This window comes from Heterodontus francisci, chromosome 15, assembly GCF_036365525.1.
Source record: "Heterodontus francisci isolate sHetFra1 chromosome 15, sHetFra1.hap1, whole genome shotgun sequence".
Classification (NCBI taxonomy): Eukaryota; Metazoa; Chordata; class Chondrichthyes; order Heterodontiformes; family Heterodontidae; genus Heterodontus; species Heterodontus francisci.
In genome coordinates, this window is record NC_090385.1 from 88286519 (window position 1) to 88306846 (window position 20328).

Below are 20328 nucleotides of genomic sequence, written 5' to 3' on the forward strand. Positions count from 1 at the left end.
GAACTCCTCTCGTTCTTGCTCATTTCACCATTGGGAACCATTTTTCCCAATCTACTCTGTCCAGACCCTTCATGATTTTCAATATCTCTACCAAATCTCCTTTCAGCTTTTTTTTCCAAGGAAAACAGTCCTAACTTCTCCAATCCAACTTCATAACTGAAATTCCTCATCCCCGGAACCATTCTTGTGAATTTTTTTCTGATATTTTGGTATCTTTTCACATTGATTGAGTGATCTCATATTAGTGGTGCTCTAAAAAGGAGCCCACGTTTGTGATGATTTTTGTTTGATGACCCTGGGGCCACGCAGTTTCGCCCTTTGTCGGTGCATCAAAACAACACCCACACAGGCCACTTTGGCAGCAGTGCTGTCAGACGCTTGACTGGGACAGACTGCAGCCGGCACTGAGCTCCGTGCGCATGCCGCGGAGCCAGCGCCGGCACTGAATTCACTGCGCATGTTGCGGAGCCAGAGCCGGCACTGAATGTGCTGCGCATGTCTCGGAGCTCCACTGCGCATGTTTCGCAGCCGGACCCGGAGCAGTCGCCATGGTGTTTCAGGTGAGTTTTTCGGGCCGCAGTGCGGAGGAGAGGCTCGGGTCCGGGTTAAGCTCGGTTGATCGCGCTGTGCCGGAGAGCAGCTTTGGTGCCGGAGGAACTGGAGCTCGGGGTTCCGCTCTCGGTCCCAGCGGACGGCCGCTGGGCCCCCTGGTCTCACATTATCTCCGCTCTGTCTGGGTGACATTGTCAAATTAGTGTTTGTGACATGAAGTCACCCTCTGGGACAGAAGAGTTAATTGATCAACATGAATAACTTGTATTTATATAGCGCCTGTAAAGTAATAAAACATCCCAAGGCGCTTTACAGGAGTATATGACACAACCACACGTATTAGGTCAGATAACAAAAGCTTGGCCGAAGAGGTAGGTTTTAAGCAGTGTCTAAAAGGAGGATAGAGAAAAAGATAGAGAGACAGAGGTGTAGGAAGGGAATTCCAGAGCTTGGGACTTGGCAGCTGAAGGTGCAGCCACCAATGGGGGAACAATTAAAATCAGGGATGCACAGGAGGCCAGAACTAGCTGTGTCATATACTCCTGTGAAGCACCTTGGGATGTTTTATTACTTTACAGGTGCTATATAAATACAAGTTATTCATGTTGATCAATCAACTCTTCTGTCCCAGAGGGTGACTTCATGTCACAAACACTAATCCTGGAAGGGTTGTAAGGCTGGAGGAGATTACAGAGATAGGGAGGGGCAAGATCGTGGAGGGATTTGAAAACAAGAATAATTCTAAAATCAAGGCATTGCTTAGCCGGGAGCCAGTGTAAGTCAGTGAGCACAGAGGTGATGACGGAATGGGATTTGGTGTGAGCAAGGACACTGGCAGCAGAGTTTTAGCTGACTTCAAGTTAACAGAGGGTACAATGTAGGAGCCCAGCTAGGAGTGTATTGGAATAAAGTTCCGAAGAAGGGTCACTGACCCGAAACGTTAACTCTGCTTCTCTTTCCACAGATGCTGCCAGACCTGCTGAGTGGTTCCAGCATTTCTTGTTTTTATTTCAGATTTCCAGCATCCGCAGTATTTTGCTTTTATTTTAGTGTATTGGAATAGTCAGGTCTAGAGGTAATGAAGGCATAAATGAGGGTTTCAGCAGCAGATGAACTGAAGAAGGGGTAGAGTCAGATAATGTTATGGAGGTGGAAGTGGATAGTCTTAGTAATGACACAGATATGTGATCAGAAACTCATCTCGGGTCAGATATGACACCAAGGTTGCGATGCCAGTCTGGTTCAGCCTCGGACAGTTGCGAGGGAGAGGAATGGAATTTGCGGCCAGACAGAAGACAATGGTTTTGGTTTTCATAATATTTAGTCGGGGAGGCGGTGGCGTAGTAGTAATGTCACTGGACTAGTAATCCAGAGGCACAGGCTAATGCTCTGGGGACATGGAAATGACAACAGCAAATCCAGCCCTGTCGACCCTGCAAAGGCCTCCTTACTAACATCTGAGGGCTTTTACCAAAATTGGGAGAGCTGTCCCACAGACTAGTCATGTAACAGCTTGACATAGTCATACTCACGGAATCATTTTTTAAAAATGTATTCATGGGATGTGGGCATCGCTGGTTAGGCCAGCATTTATTGCTGATATCTTATAGGCAATGTCCCTGACACCACCATCACCATCCCCGGGTATGTCCTGTCCCACTGGCAGACCCACCAGAGGTGGCAGCACAGTGCTATACAGTCGGGAGGGAGTTGCCTTGGGAGTCCTCAACATTGACTTTGGACCCCATGAAGTCTAATGGCATCAGGTCAAACATGGGCAAGGAAACCTGCTGCTGATTACCACCCTCCCCCCTCGGTTAATGAATCTATGCTTCTCCATGTTCAACACCAATTGGAAGAAGCGCTAAGGCTAGCAAGGGCACAGAATGTACTCTGGTTGGGGAACTTCAATATCTATCACCAAGAGTGGCTCAGTAGCACCACTGTTGACTGAGCTGGCCGAGTCTTAAAGGACACAGGTGCTACACTGGGTCTGCAGCAGATGGTGAGGGAACCAACAGGAGGGAAAAACCTACTTGACCTCGTCCTCACGTACCTACCTGTTGCAGATGCATCTCTCCATGACAGTATTGGTAGGCATGACCACCGCACAGTCCTTGTGGAGACGAATTCCTGCCTTCACATTGAGGATACCCTCCATCGTGTTGTGTGGCGCTACTACCTTGCTAAAGGGGATAGATTTTGAACAGATCTAGCAATGCAAAACTGGATATCCATGAGGTGTTATGGGCCATCAGCAGCAGCAGAATTGTACTCAGCCACAATCTGTAACCTCATGGCCCAGCATATCCCCCACTCTACCATTACCATCAAGCCAGGGCCCAACCCTGGTTCAATGAAGAGTGCAGGAGGGCATGCCAGGAGCAGCACCAGGCATACCTAAAACTGAGGTGTCAGCCTGGTGAAGCTACAACCCAGGACTACTTGCATGCCAAACAGTGGAAACAGCATGCGATATACAGGGTTAAGCAATCCCACAACCAACGGATCAGATCTAAGCTCTGCAGTCCTGCCACATCCAGTCATGAATGGTGGTGGTCAATTAACTAACTGGAGGAGGAGGCTCCACAAATATCCCCATCCTCAACAATGGGGGAGCCCAGCACATCAGTGCAAAAGATAAGGCTGAAGCATTTGCATCTATCTTCAGCCAGAAGTGCCGGGTGGATGATCCATCTCCTGAGGTCCCCAGCATCGCAGATGCCAGTCTTCAGCCAATGCAATTCACTCCACGTGATATCAAGAAGCAACTGAAGGCACTGGATACTGCAAAGGCTTTGGACCCTGACACATTCCGGCAATAGTACTATGAAGACCTATGATCCAGAACTTGATGCGTCCCTAGCCAAGCTGTTCCAGTACTGCTACAACACTGGTATCTACCCAGCAATGTGGAAAATTGCCCAGGTATGTCCTGTACACAAAAGCAGGACAAATCCAATCTGGCCAATTACCGATTATCATCAGTCTACTCTTAATCATCAGCATAGCGATGGAAGGTGTTGTCGACAATGCTATCAAGTGGCACTTGCTCAGCAATAACCTGCTCACTGATGCTCACTTTGGGTTCCGCCAGGGCCACGCAGCTCCTGATCTCATTACAGCCTTTGTCCAAACATGGACAAAAGAGCTGAACTCCAGAGGTGGGGTGAGAGTGACTGCGCTTGGCATCAAGGCAACATTTGACCGAGTATAGCATCAAGGAGCCCTAGCAAAACTGGAGTCAATGTGAGTCTGGGAAAACTCTCTGCTGTTTAGAGTCATACCTAGCACAAAGGAAGATGGTTGTGGTTGTTGGAGGTCAATAATCTCAGCCCAGGACATCATTGCAGGAGTTCCTCAGGGTAATGTTCTAGGCCCAACCATCTTCAGCTGCTTCACCAATGACCTTCCCTCCATGAAAAGGTCAGAAGTGGGGATGTTTGCTGATGATTGCACAATATTCAGCACCATTTGCGACTCCTCAGATACTCGTCAGCCCGTGTCCCGATGTATCAAGAACTAGACAACATCGAGGCTTGGGCTGATAAGTGGCAAGTAACATTCACACCACACAAGTGCCAGGCAATGACCATCTCAAAAAACAGAGAATTTAACCACCTCCCCTTGATGTTCAATGGAATTACTATTGCTGAATTCCCCCACTATCAACATCCTGGGGGTTACCATTGACCAGAAACTGAACTGGACCAGCCACATAAATACCGTGGCTACAAAAGAGGGTCAGAGGCTGGGAATTCTGCAGTGTGTAACTCGCCTCCTGACTCCCCAAAGCCTGTCCACCATATACAAGGCACAAGTCAGAAGTGTGATGGAACACTGTCCATGCCTGCATGGGTATAGCTCCAACAACACTCAAGAAGCTCGACACCATCCAGGATAAAGCACCCCATCCACCACCTTCAACATTCACTCCCTTCACCACCGATGCTCAGTGGCAGCAGTGTGCACCATCTACAAGATGCACTGCAGCAACGCACCAAGGCTCCTTCGACAGCACCTTCCAAACCTGTGACCTCTATTACCTAGAAGGACAAGTGCAGCAGATGCATGGGAACACCACCACCTACCAGTTCCCCTCCAGGTCACACACCGTCCTGACCTGGAACTATATCACCACTCCTTCATTGTTGCTGGGTCAAAATCTTGGAACTTTCTTCCTTACAGCACTGTTGGTGTGTCTACCTCACATGGACTGCAGCAGTTCAATAAGGCAGCTCACCTTCATCTTCTCGAGGGCAGTTGGGGATGGACAATAAATGCTGGTCTAGCCCGCAATGCCCATATCCTATGACTGAATAAATAAAAACATTTCTGCTCATCCAGTACTGGATGTCGAACAAGCAGTGCAACAATTTAGAGACTGTGGAGGGGTCGGGAGAGGTGGTGGTGAGGTAGAGCTGGCTGAGGTCAGTGTAAATGTGGAAACTAATGTGTTTTCAGATGATATCGCTGAGGGGCAGCATCATGTAGGATAGATTTGGTGGCACACCGGAGTTAACAGTGGGAAGAGAAGCAGGTGATTCTATGGCTATAATTAGATAGATAAGAATGGAACCAGGCAAGTGCTGTCCCACCCAGATGGACAATAATGGAGAGGTGTTGGAGGAGGAATGTGTGATGAACTGTGTCAGTGGTGGCAGATGGGGTGTGTGTGTGTATGATACTTTAATGGAGTAAAATATCCCACAGTGCTTCACAGGAGTGTTATCAAACAAAACTTGACACCGAATCTCATAAGGAGATTTTAGGACAGGTGAACAAAAGCTTGGTAAAGAGGTAGGTTTTAAGCAGTGTCTTAATGGAAAGCTGAGAGGGGTTCAGGGAGGAAATTCCAGCACTTAGGCCCTAAACAGCTGAAGACACAAGCATGCATTTTTTTAAAAAATGAATAGCAAAATGTTAAGACCGAATGTTTGTTGTATTTGTAATGTGTACAGCAGCTAAACTACAATATAACACATTTTGAAAATGGGCATCAAATTTTATAAATGAATTGAAAACTGTTCAGGTGTAGGATGTCATTTCTTGGGAATGAAACACTTGCCATTTCAGGCACTCAACATCAAGCACTCCCAGGCCAGGTATGGTGCGGCTGGATAGAGTAGAGCTCCCACAGCTTTGTGCCTCAGCCTCAGCAGAGGATGCAACAGCGTGACATTTTTGCCATTTTTCACATTGACTGTGCTGTATCACAGTGCCAGATTAGAGGTAGTTTAGTGCAATTGGCCAATACTCACTCGATTGAGGCTCATTTCACATTTGACCCTTACTGTTAGCAAATGAGACTTTAAAAGTCTGAGTTGGATTTGAGCCCAAGTCTCAGATCTCCCATTAAGATGCATTTTGTCAGGAATCCTTGCGACCGTTCCTTCCTTGTGAAGGGTTTCCCATCTTTAGTTAATTCATTATCTCGGTATTGGTTCACTTATGGTGAGAGTTGGTCCAGTATGTGAGTGGTATGGTACAGTGCTTTTATTTCCAACTGGGCTTTTAGGGCCAGCTTAATGTTTTTTTTATATAAGATACACAATTCAGGATTCCGACATGTGCTCGTTGCAGAACATGTGTTTTGCCTCTGGCCCCCTGTAAACCACACTATCTGTCTGCAAACTTCTGTAAAGACTCTGAGGAGTTCAGTAAAAACAGAAGAACCTGGGTAGCCCCATACCAGTTGTCTTGACTAAGCCGTGTATTCACGATACCCTCTGACCTCCCGCTCTCTGATGCTGAACGTTCTATACTCAGCAAAGGACTCAGTTTTATTCCCTTACACCCCCCACCTCAATGAATTTCGTGCTCGGCATGACGTTGAGCTCTTCTTCCGTCGCCTCCGCCTCCGGGCTCACTTCTTTGACCAGGACTCCTCCCCCCGATCAGCAGACCCATTCACCCGTCTCCAGCATTCTCCATCTACCTGGACCTCTCCCTCGGCCTCTTTCCTGTTCTTGATCTTTTAATTGAAACTGCCGGCGAGACATTGGTGATCTCAATTTCTCTGCCCCCCTCACTCGCTCTAACCTGTCCCCCTCTGAACTTTCCGCACTCCGTTACTCTCAGGTCTAACCCCAACATTGTTATCAAGCCTGCAGACATGGGTGGTGCTGTTGTTGTATGGCGTACAGACCTCTACCTTGCAGAGGCTCAGCGCCAACTCTCAGACACTTCTTCCTAATTCCTCCTGGACCATGACCCCACCACTGAACATCAAGCAACTGTTCACAGGACTGTCACTGACCTCATCTCCTCTGGAGATCTTCCCTCTACAGCTTCCAACCTCATAGTCCTGCAACCCTGGACAGACTGCTTCTACCTCCTTCCCAAAATCCACAAACAGGACTGTCCTGGCAGACCCATTGTTTCAGCCTGTTCCTGCTCCACTGAACTTACTTCTTCCTGTCTTGACTCTATCTTTCTCCGCTGGTCCAGTCTCTTCCCACCTACCTCCGTGACTCTTCTGATGCCCTACATCATTTTGACAATTTCCAGTTCCCTGGCCCCAACTGCCTCCTCTTCACTATGGACGTCCAATTTCTCTACACCTCCATCCCCCACCAGGATGGTCTGAGGGCTCTCCGCTTCTTCCTTGAACAGAGGCCCAACCAGTCCCCATCCACCACCACCCTCTTCCGCCTGGCTGAACTTGTTCTCACATTGAACAACTTCTCCTTCAACTCCACTCACTTCCTTCAAGTAAAAGGTGTCGCTATGGGTACCCTCATGGGCCCTAGTTATGCCTGTCTTTTTGTGGAATATGTCGAACATTTCTTGTTCCAGTCCTACTCAGGCCCCCTCCTCCAACTCTTTTTCCGGTACATTGATGACTTTATCGGTGACGTTTCCCGCTCCAACACAGAACTGGAAAACTTGATCAACTTTGCTTCTAATTTCCACCCTTCTCTCATCTTTACATGGTCCATCTCCGACACTTCCCTTCCCTTCCTCGACTTCTCTGTCTCCATCTCTGGGGATAGGCTGTCTACTAATAGCCATTATAAGCCCACCGACTCCCTCAGCTACTTCGACTACACTTCTTCACACCTTGCCTCTTGTAAGGACTCCAGTCCATTCTCTCGGTTTCTCTGTCTCCGACACATCTACTCTGATGATGCTACCTTCCATGACAGCACTTCTGATATGTCTTCCTTTTTCCTCAACGGAGGATTCCCCCCCACTGTGGTTGACAGGGCCCTCAACCGTGTCCGGCCCATTTCCCACACCTCTACCCTCACCCCTTCCCCTCCCTCCCAGAACCGTGACAGGGTTCCCCTTGTTCTCACTTTCCCCCCCATCAGCCTCCATATCCAAAGGATCATCCTCCGCCGTTTCTACCACCCCGTGATGCCACGACCAAAGGCATCTTCCCCTCCCTTCCCCTGTCAGCATTCCAAAGGGATCGTTCCTTCCGTGACACCCTGGTCCACTCCTCCATTACCCCCACCACCTCGTCCCCTCCCCAAGGCACCTTACCCTGCAAGCGCAGGAGGTGTAATACCTGCCCATTTACCTCCTCTCTCCTCACTAACCAAGGCCTCAAACACTCCTTCCAGATGAAGCAGCAATTTACTTGTACTTCTTTCAATGTAGTATACTATATTCGCTGCTCACAATGTGGTCTCCTCTACATGGGGAGACCAAACGGAGACTGGGTAACCACTTTGCGGAACATCTCTGCTCAGTCCGAAAGCATGACTCCAAGCTTCCGGTCGCTGGCCATTTCCACACTCCCCACTTCTCTCATGCTCACATCTCTGTCCTGGGATTGCTGCAGTATTCCAGTGAACATCAATGCAAGTTCGTGGAACAGCATCTCATTTACTGATTAGGCACACTACAGCCTGCCGGACTGAACATTGAGTTCAATAATTGACAGATGTTACTAAGGAGGACTTTGCAGGGTCGACAGCCAGTGCCTGGGTAGATGCCGGGTGGTCTGTCAGGTTTCATTCTTTGTTGACTTCGTAGTGGTTAGATACAACTGAGTGGCTTGCTCGGCCATTTCAGAGGGCATTTAAGAACTTATGGATATTAAGTGAATCCCATAGTCTTGTTGAAGTGTAAAACTCAGTGCAGCAGGCAAATCCTGCTCTTTGATGAGTCACAAACCATGGCAAAATTCATCCTTCTTGTTTACAAAGCCACAAAATAAAACAACCACAATATGATCACAACTAAAGCTCTGTGACACTTGCATTTGATTAGTGAAATCCTTCTAAGAATTAAATAGAGAGTAATGGACAGATGAAATCTATAGCAGGGCTAAAATCTAATTGAGCTGATTTGGTTTATTGCAGTCTTCAAATCTCCCTGGTATTGTTGCCTGTGTGGTACAGATTGTGCACCACACAGCATGTAATAATCACACCAGAGGGTTAACAGTTGCAAAGCTGTAAATTTATAGTGAAATATCGCACTGCTGGCAATTGAGAATCTTGTGCTCTCTTCTATAAACAAAAGTTGATATATTTCCTTAGCTGATGATGACGGGATAAAACCTTTTTCGCTCGAGGTGGAGTACTAACAATGGGCAGAGCTGTTCTTAATACATTAATAATAACTGCTTCTTGAATAACAGGATTATTTTAAGAGATCTGGGATTTTATTTAGCTTTGATCTTTAAAGAAAAGTGAGGGAAAATTCAGTTAAAAAAAATTCCATACACAGCATTACACAGAAAAGTGTTTTGGGAACAGCTGGATATTTGCAATGTTCAATAGAACTTTGCACTGAAACATAGAAAATGTATGGCCCAGAAGGAGGCCATTCGGCCCGTCCTGTCTGTGCAGCAGGAAAAGATCTTTCCAGTCTAATCCCACTTTTTAGCTTTTGGTCTGTAGTCCTGTAGTTTATGGCACTTCAAGTGATATGCAAGTTTTTAAAAAATGCGATGAGGGGTTTCTGTCTCTCCCACCCTTTCAGCCAGTGTGTTCCAGAGCCGACCAGCCTCTGGATGAAACAATTACCCAACTCCCCTCTAATCCTTCTAATTACTTTAAGTCTTTGCCCCTGATTATTGACATCTCTGTGAAGGGAAATGGGTCCTTCCTACCCACTCAAACTAGGCCCCTCATAATTTTGTACACCTTAATTAAATCTCCCCTCAGCCTCCTCTGTTCCAAAGAGAAGAAACCCAGTTTATCCAATCTTTTTTCATAGCTAAAATTATCCAGTCTTGGCAACACCCTTTTGAATCTCATTTGTACTCTCAATAGTGAGATGACATCCTTCCTATACTCATGACCTGAACTGTATTGAGTATTCTATTTCATACATTTCTAGTAGAACCTTCCTGATCTTGTATTCTATGTCCTCAGCTAATAAAGTGAAGTATCCCCTATGCCATCTTAACCACCTTATCTACCTGTCCTGCTATCTTCAGGGGTCTGTGGACGTGCATTCCAAGGTCCCTCTGTTCCTCTGCACTTCTCAGTATCCTAACATTTATTGTGTATTCTCTTGCCTTGTTTGTCCTCCCCAAATGCATTACCTCATACTTCTCCAGCTTGAATTCCATTTGCCACTTTTCTGCTTATCGGACCAGTCCATTGATATCTTCCTGCCGTCTACAGCTTTCTTCCTCACTGGTAACCACACGGCCAATTTTTGTGTCATTTCAGTCTAAATCATTGATAAATGCCACAAAAAGCAAGGGGTCTAGTACTGAGCCCTGCGTAACCCCATTGTAAACAACCTTCCAGTTATAAAAACACCTGTTGATCGTTACCCTTTACTTCCTGCCACTGAGCCCATTTTGGATCTACCTTGGCTGTTAAATTTCTGACAAGTCTGTTGGAACCTTGACAAAAGCCTTGCTAAAATTCTTGTACACTGCATCAAAAAGGCTACCTTCAACGATCGTCCTTGTTACTTCTTCAAAAAATTCAGTCAAGTTAGTCAGACATGACTCTCAACAAATTTATGCTGACTGTTCTTGATTAATCCATGTCTTTCTAAATGATTAATAATATTGTCTCTCAGAATTTCTTCCAATACTTTACACACCGTTGAAGTGAGGCTGACTGGCTTGCATTTATGCGGTCTATCCCTTCATCCCTTTTTAAAGAAAGACTTGCATTTATATCCTGCTTTTCACAACCATTGGATGTCCCAAAGTACTTTTGAAGTGTAGTCTCTATTGTAATGTAGGAAACACCACAACCACTTTTGCGCACAGCAAGCTCTCATAGACATCAAAATGGTAATGACCAGCTAATCTGTTGTTTTTGCATTGATTGAGGGATAAATATTGGCCAGGACACCAGGGATAGCTCCCCTGTTCTTCTTCAAATTAGTGCTATGGGATCTTTTACATCCACCAGAGCAGGCAGATAGGACCTCGGGTTAGCGTCTCATCTGAAAGCTGGCACCTTGGATAGTGCAGCACACACGCAGTATTGCACTGAAGTGTCAGCCTTGATTTGTGTGCTCAAGTCTTGGAATGAGACTTGAGCTCGGAAGCTTGTGACACAGAGGCGAGAGTGCAACAAAGTGAGCCGCAACGTAAACAACAATAGAACATTTGCAGTCCACCTGCACCATGCCTGAAGCCAGAGAGGATTGGAAAATGATGGTCAGAGCCTCCGTTTTTTCTTCTCTTAGCAGCCTGGCCTGGTGATTTATCTACTTTCAAAGATGCTAAACCCCTTAATATTTCTCTTATACAATGTTTTTCCCAGTCAATATTTTACATTCCTTCTGCTTAACTGCAATATCTGCATCAGCCCCCCTCTTTGTGAAGGCCGATGCAAAGCATTCATTAAGAACCATGTCCATGTCTTCCAACTCCACACACTGGTGACTTTTTTGGTTTCTAATCGGCCCTACACTTTTCTTAGTTATCCTCTTACTCTTTATGTATTTGTGAAATATCTTTGGGTTTCCCTTGGTTTTATTTGCCAGTATTTTTTATGCCCTCTTTTGCTTTCCTAATTTCCTTTTCAATTTGACCCCCACACTTTCTATAGTCCTCTAGACCTGCTACAGTATTGCGTTCTCAGTACCTGACACAAGCTTTCTTTTTTACCTTTGTTACGACCAGGTGAGATAGGGGTCTAGGGGTTCCCTCTCAGTCTTTGCCTAGTCTAAACATAAAAGGGTTTAATTATAAAAGCACTCTGTGAATCCTTGTTCTCTGTTTTCCAATTGTAAGGCAACGAAATCAGACAGGTTTTCTTAGATTTAAACAAGAAAGGTGGAAGTTTATTAATCTTAAACTCTAATTCGGTTAACGACTACGAGTACGCAACGCGACCACACTAGCATGCATATGCGATAGAGACAGAGAAAGTAGAAGGAATAAAGGGGAAAAGTTTGAGGCAATATCTGGTACTTACAGTCCTTTGAGTTTGATGTTGAGTCTTTGGTTGCTGGTAAGTCTTGCTGTTCGCTGGGGCCCAGTACATGCTTTAACTTGCTTCGATGTAGGAGTCTTTTCTCTCTTGAGGTTTACATGTCTTCAGCGGGTCCGGAGGCTTGTGAGAAAGCGAGAGAGAGCCAGCCAGGAGAGAGGCTGTCTTGTTCCAGGTTCAGTTACGCTCTGCAGTCTGAATTCAAACTGTCCTGTGAGCACATTCAAACCTCCAAGTTGGCCAGCAGGTTAGTCATGTGACTAGATTTTTTCAACAAACTCTGCTGTGTCTTTTGTGGATTCCAAAGCTTTCGGTGGGGGGGGGGTGGGGGGCAGTGTAGTGCTGTCTCCCACCCGACAAGATGTAGACTACCATTGCCCAGCCCAGTCTCTGTTAATTGAATCAGTGACCAATTTTTTTGTCTCTCCAAGCGCTGTCTTTTAGTATGCAAATGTCCTCCAGCTAAATGTCTGGTGATCTCTTGTAAAACAAGTCATTTCTTCACTCCAGCAACAGTTTAAAATTAATGTTCATATGACTAAATTAATTTGCCTCATTCTTGGCAGGTGGGGGTCTTCATGACACCTTATCCTTCCCTGCATGTTCTTTGTCATCTGATGGGTGTCTAGATTTGGGCGTCCCACCCTTTTTCTTTCGGGAACATATTTGTTTTGAAACCTCTCTGTCTCGTTGAATGTCTCCCACTGCTCAGACATTGGTTTACCTTCAAGTGGCTATTTCCAGTCCACTTTTGCCAAATCACCGCTTAGTAAAATTGGACATTCCCCAATTTAAAACTTTCACTCTTGGTCTATCTTTGTCCGTTTCCATAACTACTCTAAATTTAACTGAATTACGATCACTACCACTAAAATGTTCTCCCACTGCTATTCCTTGCCCAGCTTCACTTTCCTCAAACTGGTGGGGGCTGGAGGTGTAGAGAGACTGGACGTCCATAGCGAAGAGGAGGTGGTTAGGGCCAGGAAACTGGAAATTGTCAAAATGATGTAGGGCGTCCGAAGAGTCACGGATGTAGGAGGGAAGAGACTGGACCAGGGGAGAAAAGATAGAGTCAAGATAGGAAAAAATAAGTTCAGTGGGGTAGGAACAGGCTGAAATGATGGACCTAGAAGGACAGTCCTGTTTGTGGATTTTATGAAGGAGGTAGAAGCGGGCTGTCCAGGATTGTGGGACTATGAGGTTGGAAGCCGTAGAGGGAAGATCTCCGGAGATCTTGTCCTGGAGCGAGCCCCCTTCCTCTCCCTCCCAGAACCACAACAGGGTTCCCCTTGTCCTCACTTTCCACCCCACCACTTCTGACATGTCTTTCTTTTTCCTCAACCGAGGATTCCCCCCACTGTGGTTGATAGGGCCCTCAACCGTGTCCGACCCATTTCCCGCACTTCAGCCCTCACCCCTTCCCCTCGCTCCCAGAACCACAACAGGGTTCCCCTCGTCCTGACTTTGCACCCCACCAGCCTCCACATCCAAAGGATCATCATCCGCCATTTCCGCCACTTCCAGCTTGATGCCACCACCAAACACATTTTCCCTTCCCCTCCCCAGTCAGTATTCCGAAGAGATCATTCCCTCCGCGATACCCTGGTCCACTCCTCAATCACCCCCGACATCTCGCCCCCTTCCCACGGCACCTTCCCATGCAATCAGAGGAGGTGTAATACCTGCCCTTTTACCTCCTCTCTCCTCACCATCCAAGGCCCTAAACATTCCTTTCAGGTGAAGCAGTGATTTACTTGTACTTCCTTCAATGTAGTGTACTGTATTCGCTGCTCACAGTGCGGTCTCATCTACATTGGGGAGACCAAATGCAGATTGGGTGACCGCTTTGCAGAACGCCTCCGTTCAGTCCGAAAGCATGACCCCGAGCTTCGGGTCACTTGCCATTTCAACAGCCGCCGCACCCCCCACCCCCACCCCTTCCGCTCTCGTGCCGACATTTCCAGTGAACATCAACGCAAGCTCGAGGAGCAGAACCTGATCTTTTGATTAGGCACTCTACAGCCTTGCAGACTGAACATGGAGTTCAATAGCTTCAGAGCATGAGTGGCCTTTTTTTAATATCTTATTTTTTAACTATGTGCCTTTTGTTCATGTAGACAGAGCTGCTCATTATTCTGCTATTAACACTCTGGACTAATGCTGTGTCTTCCACCACAAGCACTCTTTGCCTTTGTCCCAGGACAGCTTTGTTATTTGATCTTTCCTGTCCTCTGCCCTATCAAACACCTTCTCTTTTGTTCTCTTCCCCACCAATCCCCCTGCCTTCACTTGCTTAAAACCTAATTCTTTTCTAACCTTTGCCAGTTCTGATGAAAGGTCACAGACCTGAAATGTTGACTCCACAGATGCTGCCTGACCTGCTGAGTAATTCCAGCACTTTCTGTTTTTATTTTGTCCTGGAATCATGTCTGCAGCCACTGAAACGCCTGTCTGTTCCCCTAACTATTGAATTCCTTATCACTATTATCTTCCTGACCTTCCTCCTGCCTCCACCATCGCTCCCCCCAACCCGCCACCACCACCATACAGTTGAGACACCCGTGGTGCTGTGGTCTTGGTTCTGGCTGTCCTTCCCAGAGGAGTCGTCACCTTCACCAGTATTCAGACCTGAATACCGGTTGGAGAGTGAGATGCACGGGACTCCTGCACTCACGGGACTCCTGCATGACCTGCCTGGGCTTCCTTGTCTGTGTGGCAGTCATCCATTCCCTCTCTGTCCTCAACTCTTAAGCTGCGGAGTGACCACCTCCAGAAACCTAGCTGTCAGCCTCATGGATGCACCACAGTGATGCCAGCTGCTGCTCAAGCTCCGAAACCTGGAGCTTGAGCTCTTCCAGCTGACAACACTTTCTGCACATGTGGTTGTCCAGGATATGAGAAGCTTCCTGGAGTTCATCGAACAGATGTGCATTCGACATGACTGAGTTGTCCTACCATGCCTCTATTTATTCGACTGCTAACTAAATTTCTTAGTTAAACCTACTGCCTTAGTTTAGAGAGGAGAAAAAAGACTACGGTAATACTCAGCAACCAATCACATAGCTGCTGTTCTGTGGCATCACTCCTTGATTTTATTTGTTGTTTTTGGATTTATTTAATATATTTTGCCGCCTGTGCTCAGGTCCGCATTCTGCAGAGGGATATAGATAGGTTAAGTGAGTGGGCAAAAATTTAGCAGATGAAGTATAATGTGGGAAATGTGAGATAGGAAGAATAAAAAAGCAAAATATTATTTAAATGTAGAAAGATTGCAGAATGCTGCGGTATGGAGGGATCTGGGTGTCCTCGTACATTAATCACAAAAAGTTAGCAGGCAGGTACAGCAAGTAATTAGGAAGGCAAATAGAATTTTGGCCTTTATTGCAAGGGGAATGGAGTATAACAGTAGGGAAGTCTTACTACAACTGTACAGAGTGTTGGTGAGACCACACCTAGAGCTGAATTTTATGGGCCCCCTCGGGACGGGAGCAGAGGCAACTAATTGCAACGGAAGGCAGGCCTTCGAATTTAGTCTGGGGCGGGTAACCTGCCCCAGGCCAATTGAGGCCCTTAAGTGGACAATTAATGGACACTTAAGGGCCTCTTCCCGCCTCCGCCTCAATTTAATAGAAGGCAGAGGGGCTCACTGCTGCAGGCAGACACCGCCAGGTAAAACCTGGCGAACTCCTAGTGGCATTGGGGTAACCTCTCCTTTGGGGGCACGCCAGGGTACCCAAAGGGACCACCCAGCATCAATCACTGATCCCCCCACCCCCACCCCAGGAAGACCCCCCCTCCCCAACCCTCACTAATCAGCATCCCCCTGTCGCTGGGGCTTGCCTGAATGTCCCTGGTGACCCCGATCACACTCATTTCTCCCGGAGTCTCCAGACTCTGGTACTGCAATACTGGCAGTGGCCGTCCGATTGGCCGACATCTCGGAGGTGGAAGCTGATCCCTTAAAGGGACAGCAGATAGTTAATTGCCTGCCCGCCGTGGAATTGCAATAGGGATCTGATGGAGGGCTGAGATAGGGTCTCCCCTCACCTTCTGGCCCGCGGCCGGGACTCCTGTCATCAGAACAAAATACAGCCCCGAGAATACTGCATACAATTTTGGCCTCCTTATTTAAAGAGAGATGCACTTACATTAGAGGCAGTTCAGAGAAGGTTCACTCTGGGATGAAGGGGTTGTGCTATGGGAAATGATTGAGGAGGTTGGGCCTATACTTATTGGAGTAGAAGAATGTGAGGTGATCTTATTGAAACATCTAAGATTCTGAGGGGGTTTTACAGGGTAGATGCTGAGAGGATGTTTCCCCTTGTGAGGGAATCTAGATCTAAGGGGCACATTATCAGTATAAGGGGTGTCCCATTTAAGGCAGAGATGAGGAGGAATTTCTTCTCTTAAGGTTGGTAATCTTTGGAATTCTCTACCCTAGTGGAGGCTGGGGGCATTGAATAAATTCAAGGCTGAGTTAGATTTTTGATCTGCAAGGGAGTCTAAAGTTATGGGGGCCAGGCAGGAAAGTGTAGTGAGGCAATGGTCTTATTGAATGGCTGAGCAGAGTTCAATGGGCTGAATGGCCTGCTGCTCCTCCTATTACTTACATTATGTCCCAGGCCTTCTCTCCTGCTGTATTTATGCTCCTGCTGGCTCTGCTGAAGTCCATGCTCTGCCCTGGGCTTTCTCCCCGGCTCTTTTTGTGGTCTTGCTGCCTCTCCTCTAATGTTTCTCTTTGTTGGAAGATGTGGCAAGTTAGAGACTGAGGGGTTGGGTGCACTGTCTCTCATCTCTGCCTTGTCTGAACCTGGGAGTATGAGTCATATCTTGTATGTTGGTGCTTCTAATGCCAAGGCAGGCAGCAATAAATTAGTACATTCAAGTAGCCCCATGGCCCTTCACTGAGGTACAGTCAGACAATCGATCCAGTGTATATCTGGCCTCCAGAGTTACAAATGATCACATTCTGTTGGAATTGCAGATCTAGCTGTCTTGTCGTAGCCTCAGAATTAAACACGTTGAATTGTCAAGTATCTTGACTTGGATTGTCACAACTGTGATTACAAGGCAGCTATTATCTTGCTTTGTAAAGGATTGATGAGAATTTGTTTTGTATGCCCAGTATGTGTGGGAGAATAGTTTATTTTCTAATCTTTAGCCTTGCTTAAAATGTGAACAACGTCTCTTGACACAACCCAAGGCTTGAAAGAACAAAATCTGTGTTTGTTTTTCATGCATAGCAATAATAATTGGATCTAAAAGCTTGCCCTTTCAGTAAACTCCTAATAGCCTTTTGGTTCAGTATCAATTGTCGTCTGATTACACCTCTGTAAGATGACTTGGGACGTTTTTTTCTATGTTAAAGGCACTCTAAATGTAGGTTATTTTTGACTTCCTTAAAACAGTCTGCAAATAACCAATGCAGTTGTAAGCAGGAATTTTCCCCTTCGGTGCTCCTGGTGAATATCTGGTGCCTATATCTTAAAATCTGTTACAGGAGCCTGTTACAAGCATTAATAATAATGTCTGAAAATCACAGACTCGAGATGCACAGTTTCCTGAAAGAAATGTTGATTTGTGACAGCACATTATGGGTGCATTTGTATTTCACCTGTATCATTGTTGTCAAGTAATTTCATTGATACATCAAAAGTTTTAAAAAAAGACCTGATTTACATTTTCAGTTGTTTGAGAGTAGAATTGTAACTTGAATCAAAAATAAGTTTCAAGAAAGTTCACTATACTCACTTTACCCAAGCAGATGCTATATTTTTACAGAACATAATTTTGGGTGGAATTTGTTGATCAAGATGAAGTAGTCCTTCAATATTCAGTGTTAAGTCAGGGACATTACCAACCTTGCTTGTGTATAGAAGTGTATTTCCAGCTAGCCTTGAGCACACTAGGGAATGAGATACTATAGAATTGTCGCAATGTTTCATTATTGGAATATTTTTTAGCCTTGACATGAAAACTACAGTAGGTAAATTATGCGAAAGAAATCTGGCTCCCTGCCACTTGATTTAAGTGATGTAAATGTGTGCAGCACTTGTCAAGTCTAGGCAGTAAAATAATTTATCTTTTTTATGAATAATTGAATACATTTCTGAAGATTTCCTGGAGGCTTGCTCTTTTGAGAAGGTGGGGGCCAAACTAACATGCAGGTATTTCTCCAAGATCAGGAAGCGCCTGTGGAATTTAGTTAAAAGAAAGACAAACCTGGATTTATATAACACCTGTCATGACGCCAGGACATTCCAAGTACTTTACAACTATTTTTGAAGTATAGTTACTGGTTGTAATATAGGAAACGTGGCAGCCAATTTGTGCATACCAGGGCACCCAAACAGTAATGAGGTACTGACCAGATAATCTGTTAGTTTTAGTGATACTGGTTAAAGGACAAATGTTGGCCAGGACAATGTGGAGAACTCTTCTTTGACATGTTCTTACAACAGTGACTACACTTCATTGGATGTAAAGTGCTTTGAGACATCCAGTGGTCATGAAAGGTGCTATATAGATGCAAGTCCTTTTTTTCTTATAAGTAGTGCCATGGTATATCTTTTGCCCAATGGATACAGCAGACGGGGCTTCAGTTTAATGTTTCTTCCAAAAGATGATCTTGTCCTCCTGAGTGCAGCACTAAGTGTCAACCTAGGTTAAGTCCCCTGGGCCAGATGGGATTTATCCTAGGATTCTCTGGGAAGCCAGGGAGGAGATTGCAGAGCCTTTGTCCTTGAGTTTTATGTCGTCATTGTCGACAGGAATAGTGCCGGAAGACTGGAGGATAGCAAATGTTGTCCCCTTGTTCAAGAAGGGGAGTAGAGACAGCCCTGGTAATTATAGACCTGTGAGCCTTCCTTCGGTTGTGGGTAAAATGTTGGAAAAGGTTATAAGAGATAGGATTTATAATCATCTTGAAAAGAATAAGTTCATTAGAGATAGTCAGCAAGGTTTTGTGAAGGGTAGGTCGTGCTTCACAAACCTTATTGAGTTTTTTGACAAGGTGACCAAACAGGTGGATGAGGGTAAAGCCGTGGATGTGGTCTATATGGATTTCAGTAAGGCGTTTGATAAAGTTCCCCACGGTAGGCTATTGCAGAAAATACAGAAGTATGGGATTGAAGGTGAATTAGTGCTTTGGATCAGAAATTGGCTAGCTGAAATAAGACAGAGGGTGGTGGGTGATGGCAAATGTTCATCCTGGAGTATAGTTTCTAGTGGTGTACCGCAAGGATCTGTTTTGGGGCCACTGCTGTTTGTCATTTTTATAAATGACCTGGATGAGGGTGTAGAAGGGTGGGTTAGTAAATTTGCGGATGACACGAAGGTCGGTGGAGTTGTGGATAGTGCCGAAGGATGTTGTAGGTTACAGAGGGACATAGATAGGCTGCAGAGCTGGGCTGAGAGATGGCAAATGGAGTTTAATGCGGAAAAGTGTGAGGTGATTCACTTCGGAAGGAGTAACAGGATTGCAGAATACTGGGCTAATGGGAAGATTCTTGGTAGTGTAGATGAGCAGAGAGATCTTGGTGTCCAGGTACATAAATCCCTGAAAGTTGCCACCCAGGTTAATAGAGCTGTTAAGAAGGCATATGGTGTGTTAGCTTTTATTAGTAGGGGGATCGTGTTTAGGAGCCACGAGGTCATGCTGCAGCTGTACAGAACTCTGGTGCGGCCGCACCTGGAGTATTGCGTGCAGTTCTGGTCACCGCATTATAGGAAGGATGTGGAAGCTTTGGAAAAGGTGCAGAGGAGATTTACTAGGATGTTGCCTGGTATGGAGGGAAGGTCTTACAAGGAAAGGCTGAGGGACTTGAGGTTGTTTTCGTTAGAGAGAAGGAGGAGAAGAGGTGACTTAATAGAGACATATAAGATAATCAGAGGGCTGGACAGGGTGGATAGTGAGAGTCTTTTTCCTCGGATGGTGATGGCAAACACAAGGGGACATAGCTTTAAGTTGAGGGGTGATAGATATAGGACAGATGTCAGAGGTAGTTTCTTTGCTCAGAGAGTAGTAGGGGCGTGGAACGCCCTGCCTGCAACAGTAGTAGACTCGCCAACTTTAAGGGCATTTAAGTGGTCATTGGATAGACATATGGATGAAAATGGAATAGTGTAGGTCAGATGGTTTCACAGGTCGGCGCAACATCGAGGGCTGAAGGGCCTGTACTGCGCTGTAATGTTCTATGTTCTATAAGTGCTGAAGCTTCTGATTTTGAGGCAAGAATGCTACCACTGATCCATTACAGTTCCACGGTCGGAGATCCTTATATGCCAGAGGAAACCCTGATGGCATGACCACTATTGGAGGGTCCCAAAGAAATGCCCATATTACAACAATAAATCCTCCTTAAAAAGTCAAAACATCACAACTGTGGAAACCTTCATAAGAAAGGAT

At 45.9% G+C, this 20328-nt stretch overlaps 1 protein-coding gene across 2 annotated transcripts in view; it reads left to right on the forward strand.

Annotated features, from left to right (window-relative positions):
* The first annotated feature begins 480 nt into the window (after nt 1-480).
* LOC137377940 (MICOS complex subunit MIC27-like) overlaps nt 481-20328 on the forward strand; it is an 84205-nt gene continuing 64357 nt past the window's right edge. For both annotated transcript variants that reach the window (XM_068048004.1, XM_068048005.1), the window contains exon 1: nt 481-560. In XM_068048004.1, the coding sequence (XP_067904105.1) occupies nt 549-560 (12 nt within the window). In that variant the 5' untranslated portion in view covers nt 481-548. The remainder of the gene's footprint in view (nt 561-20328) is intronic.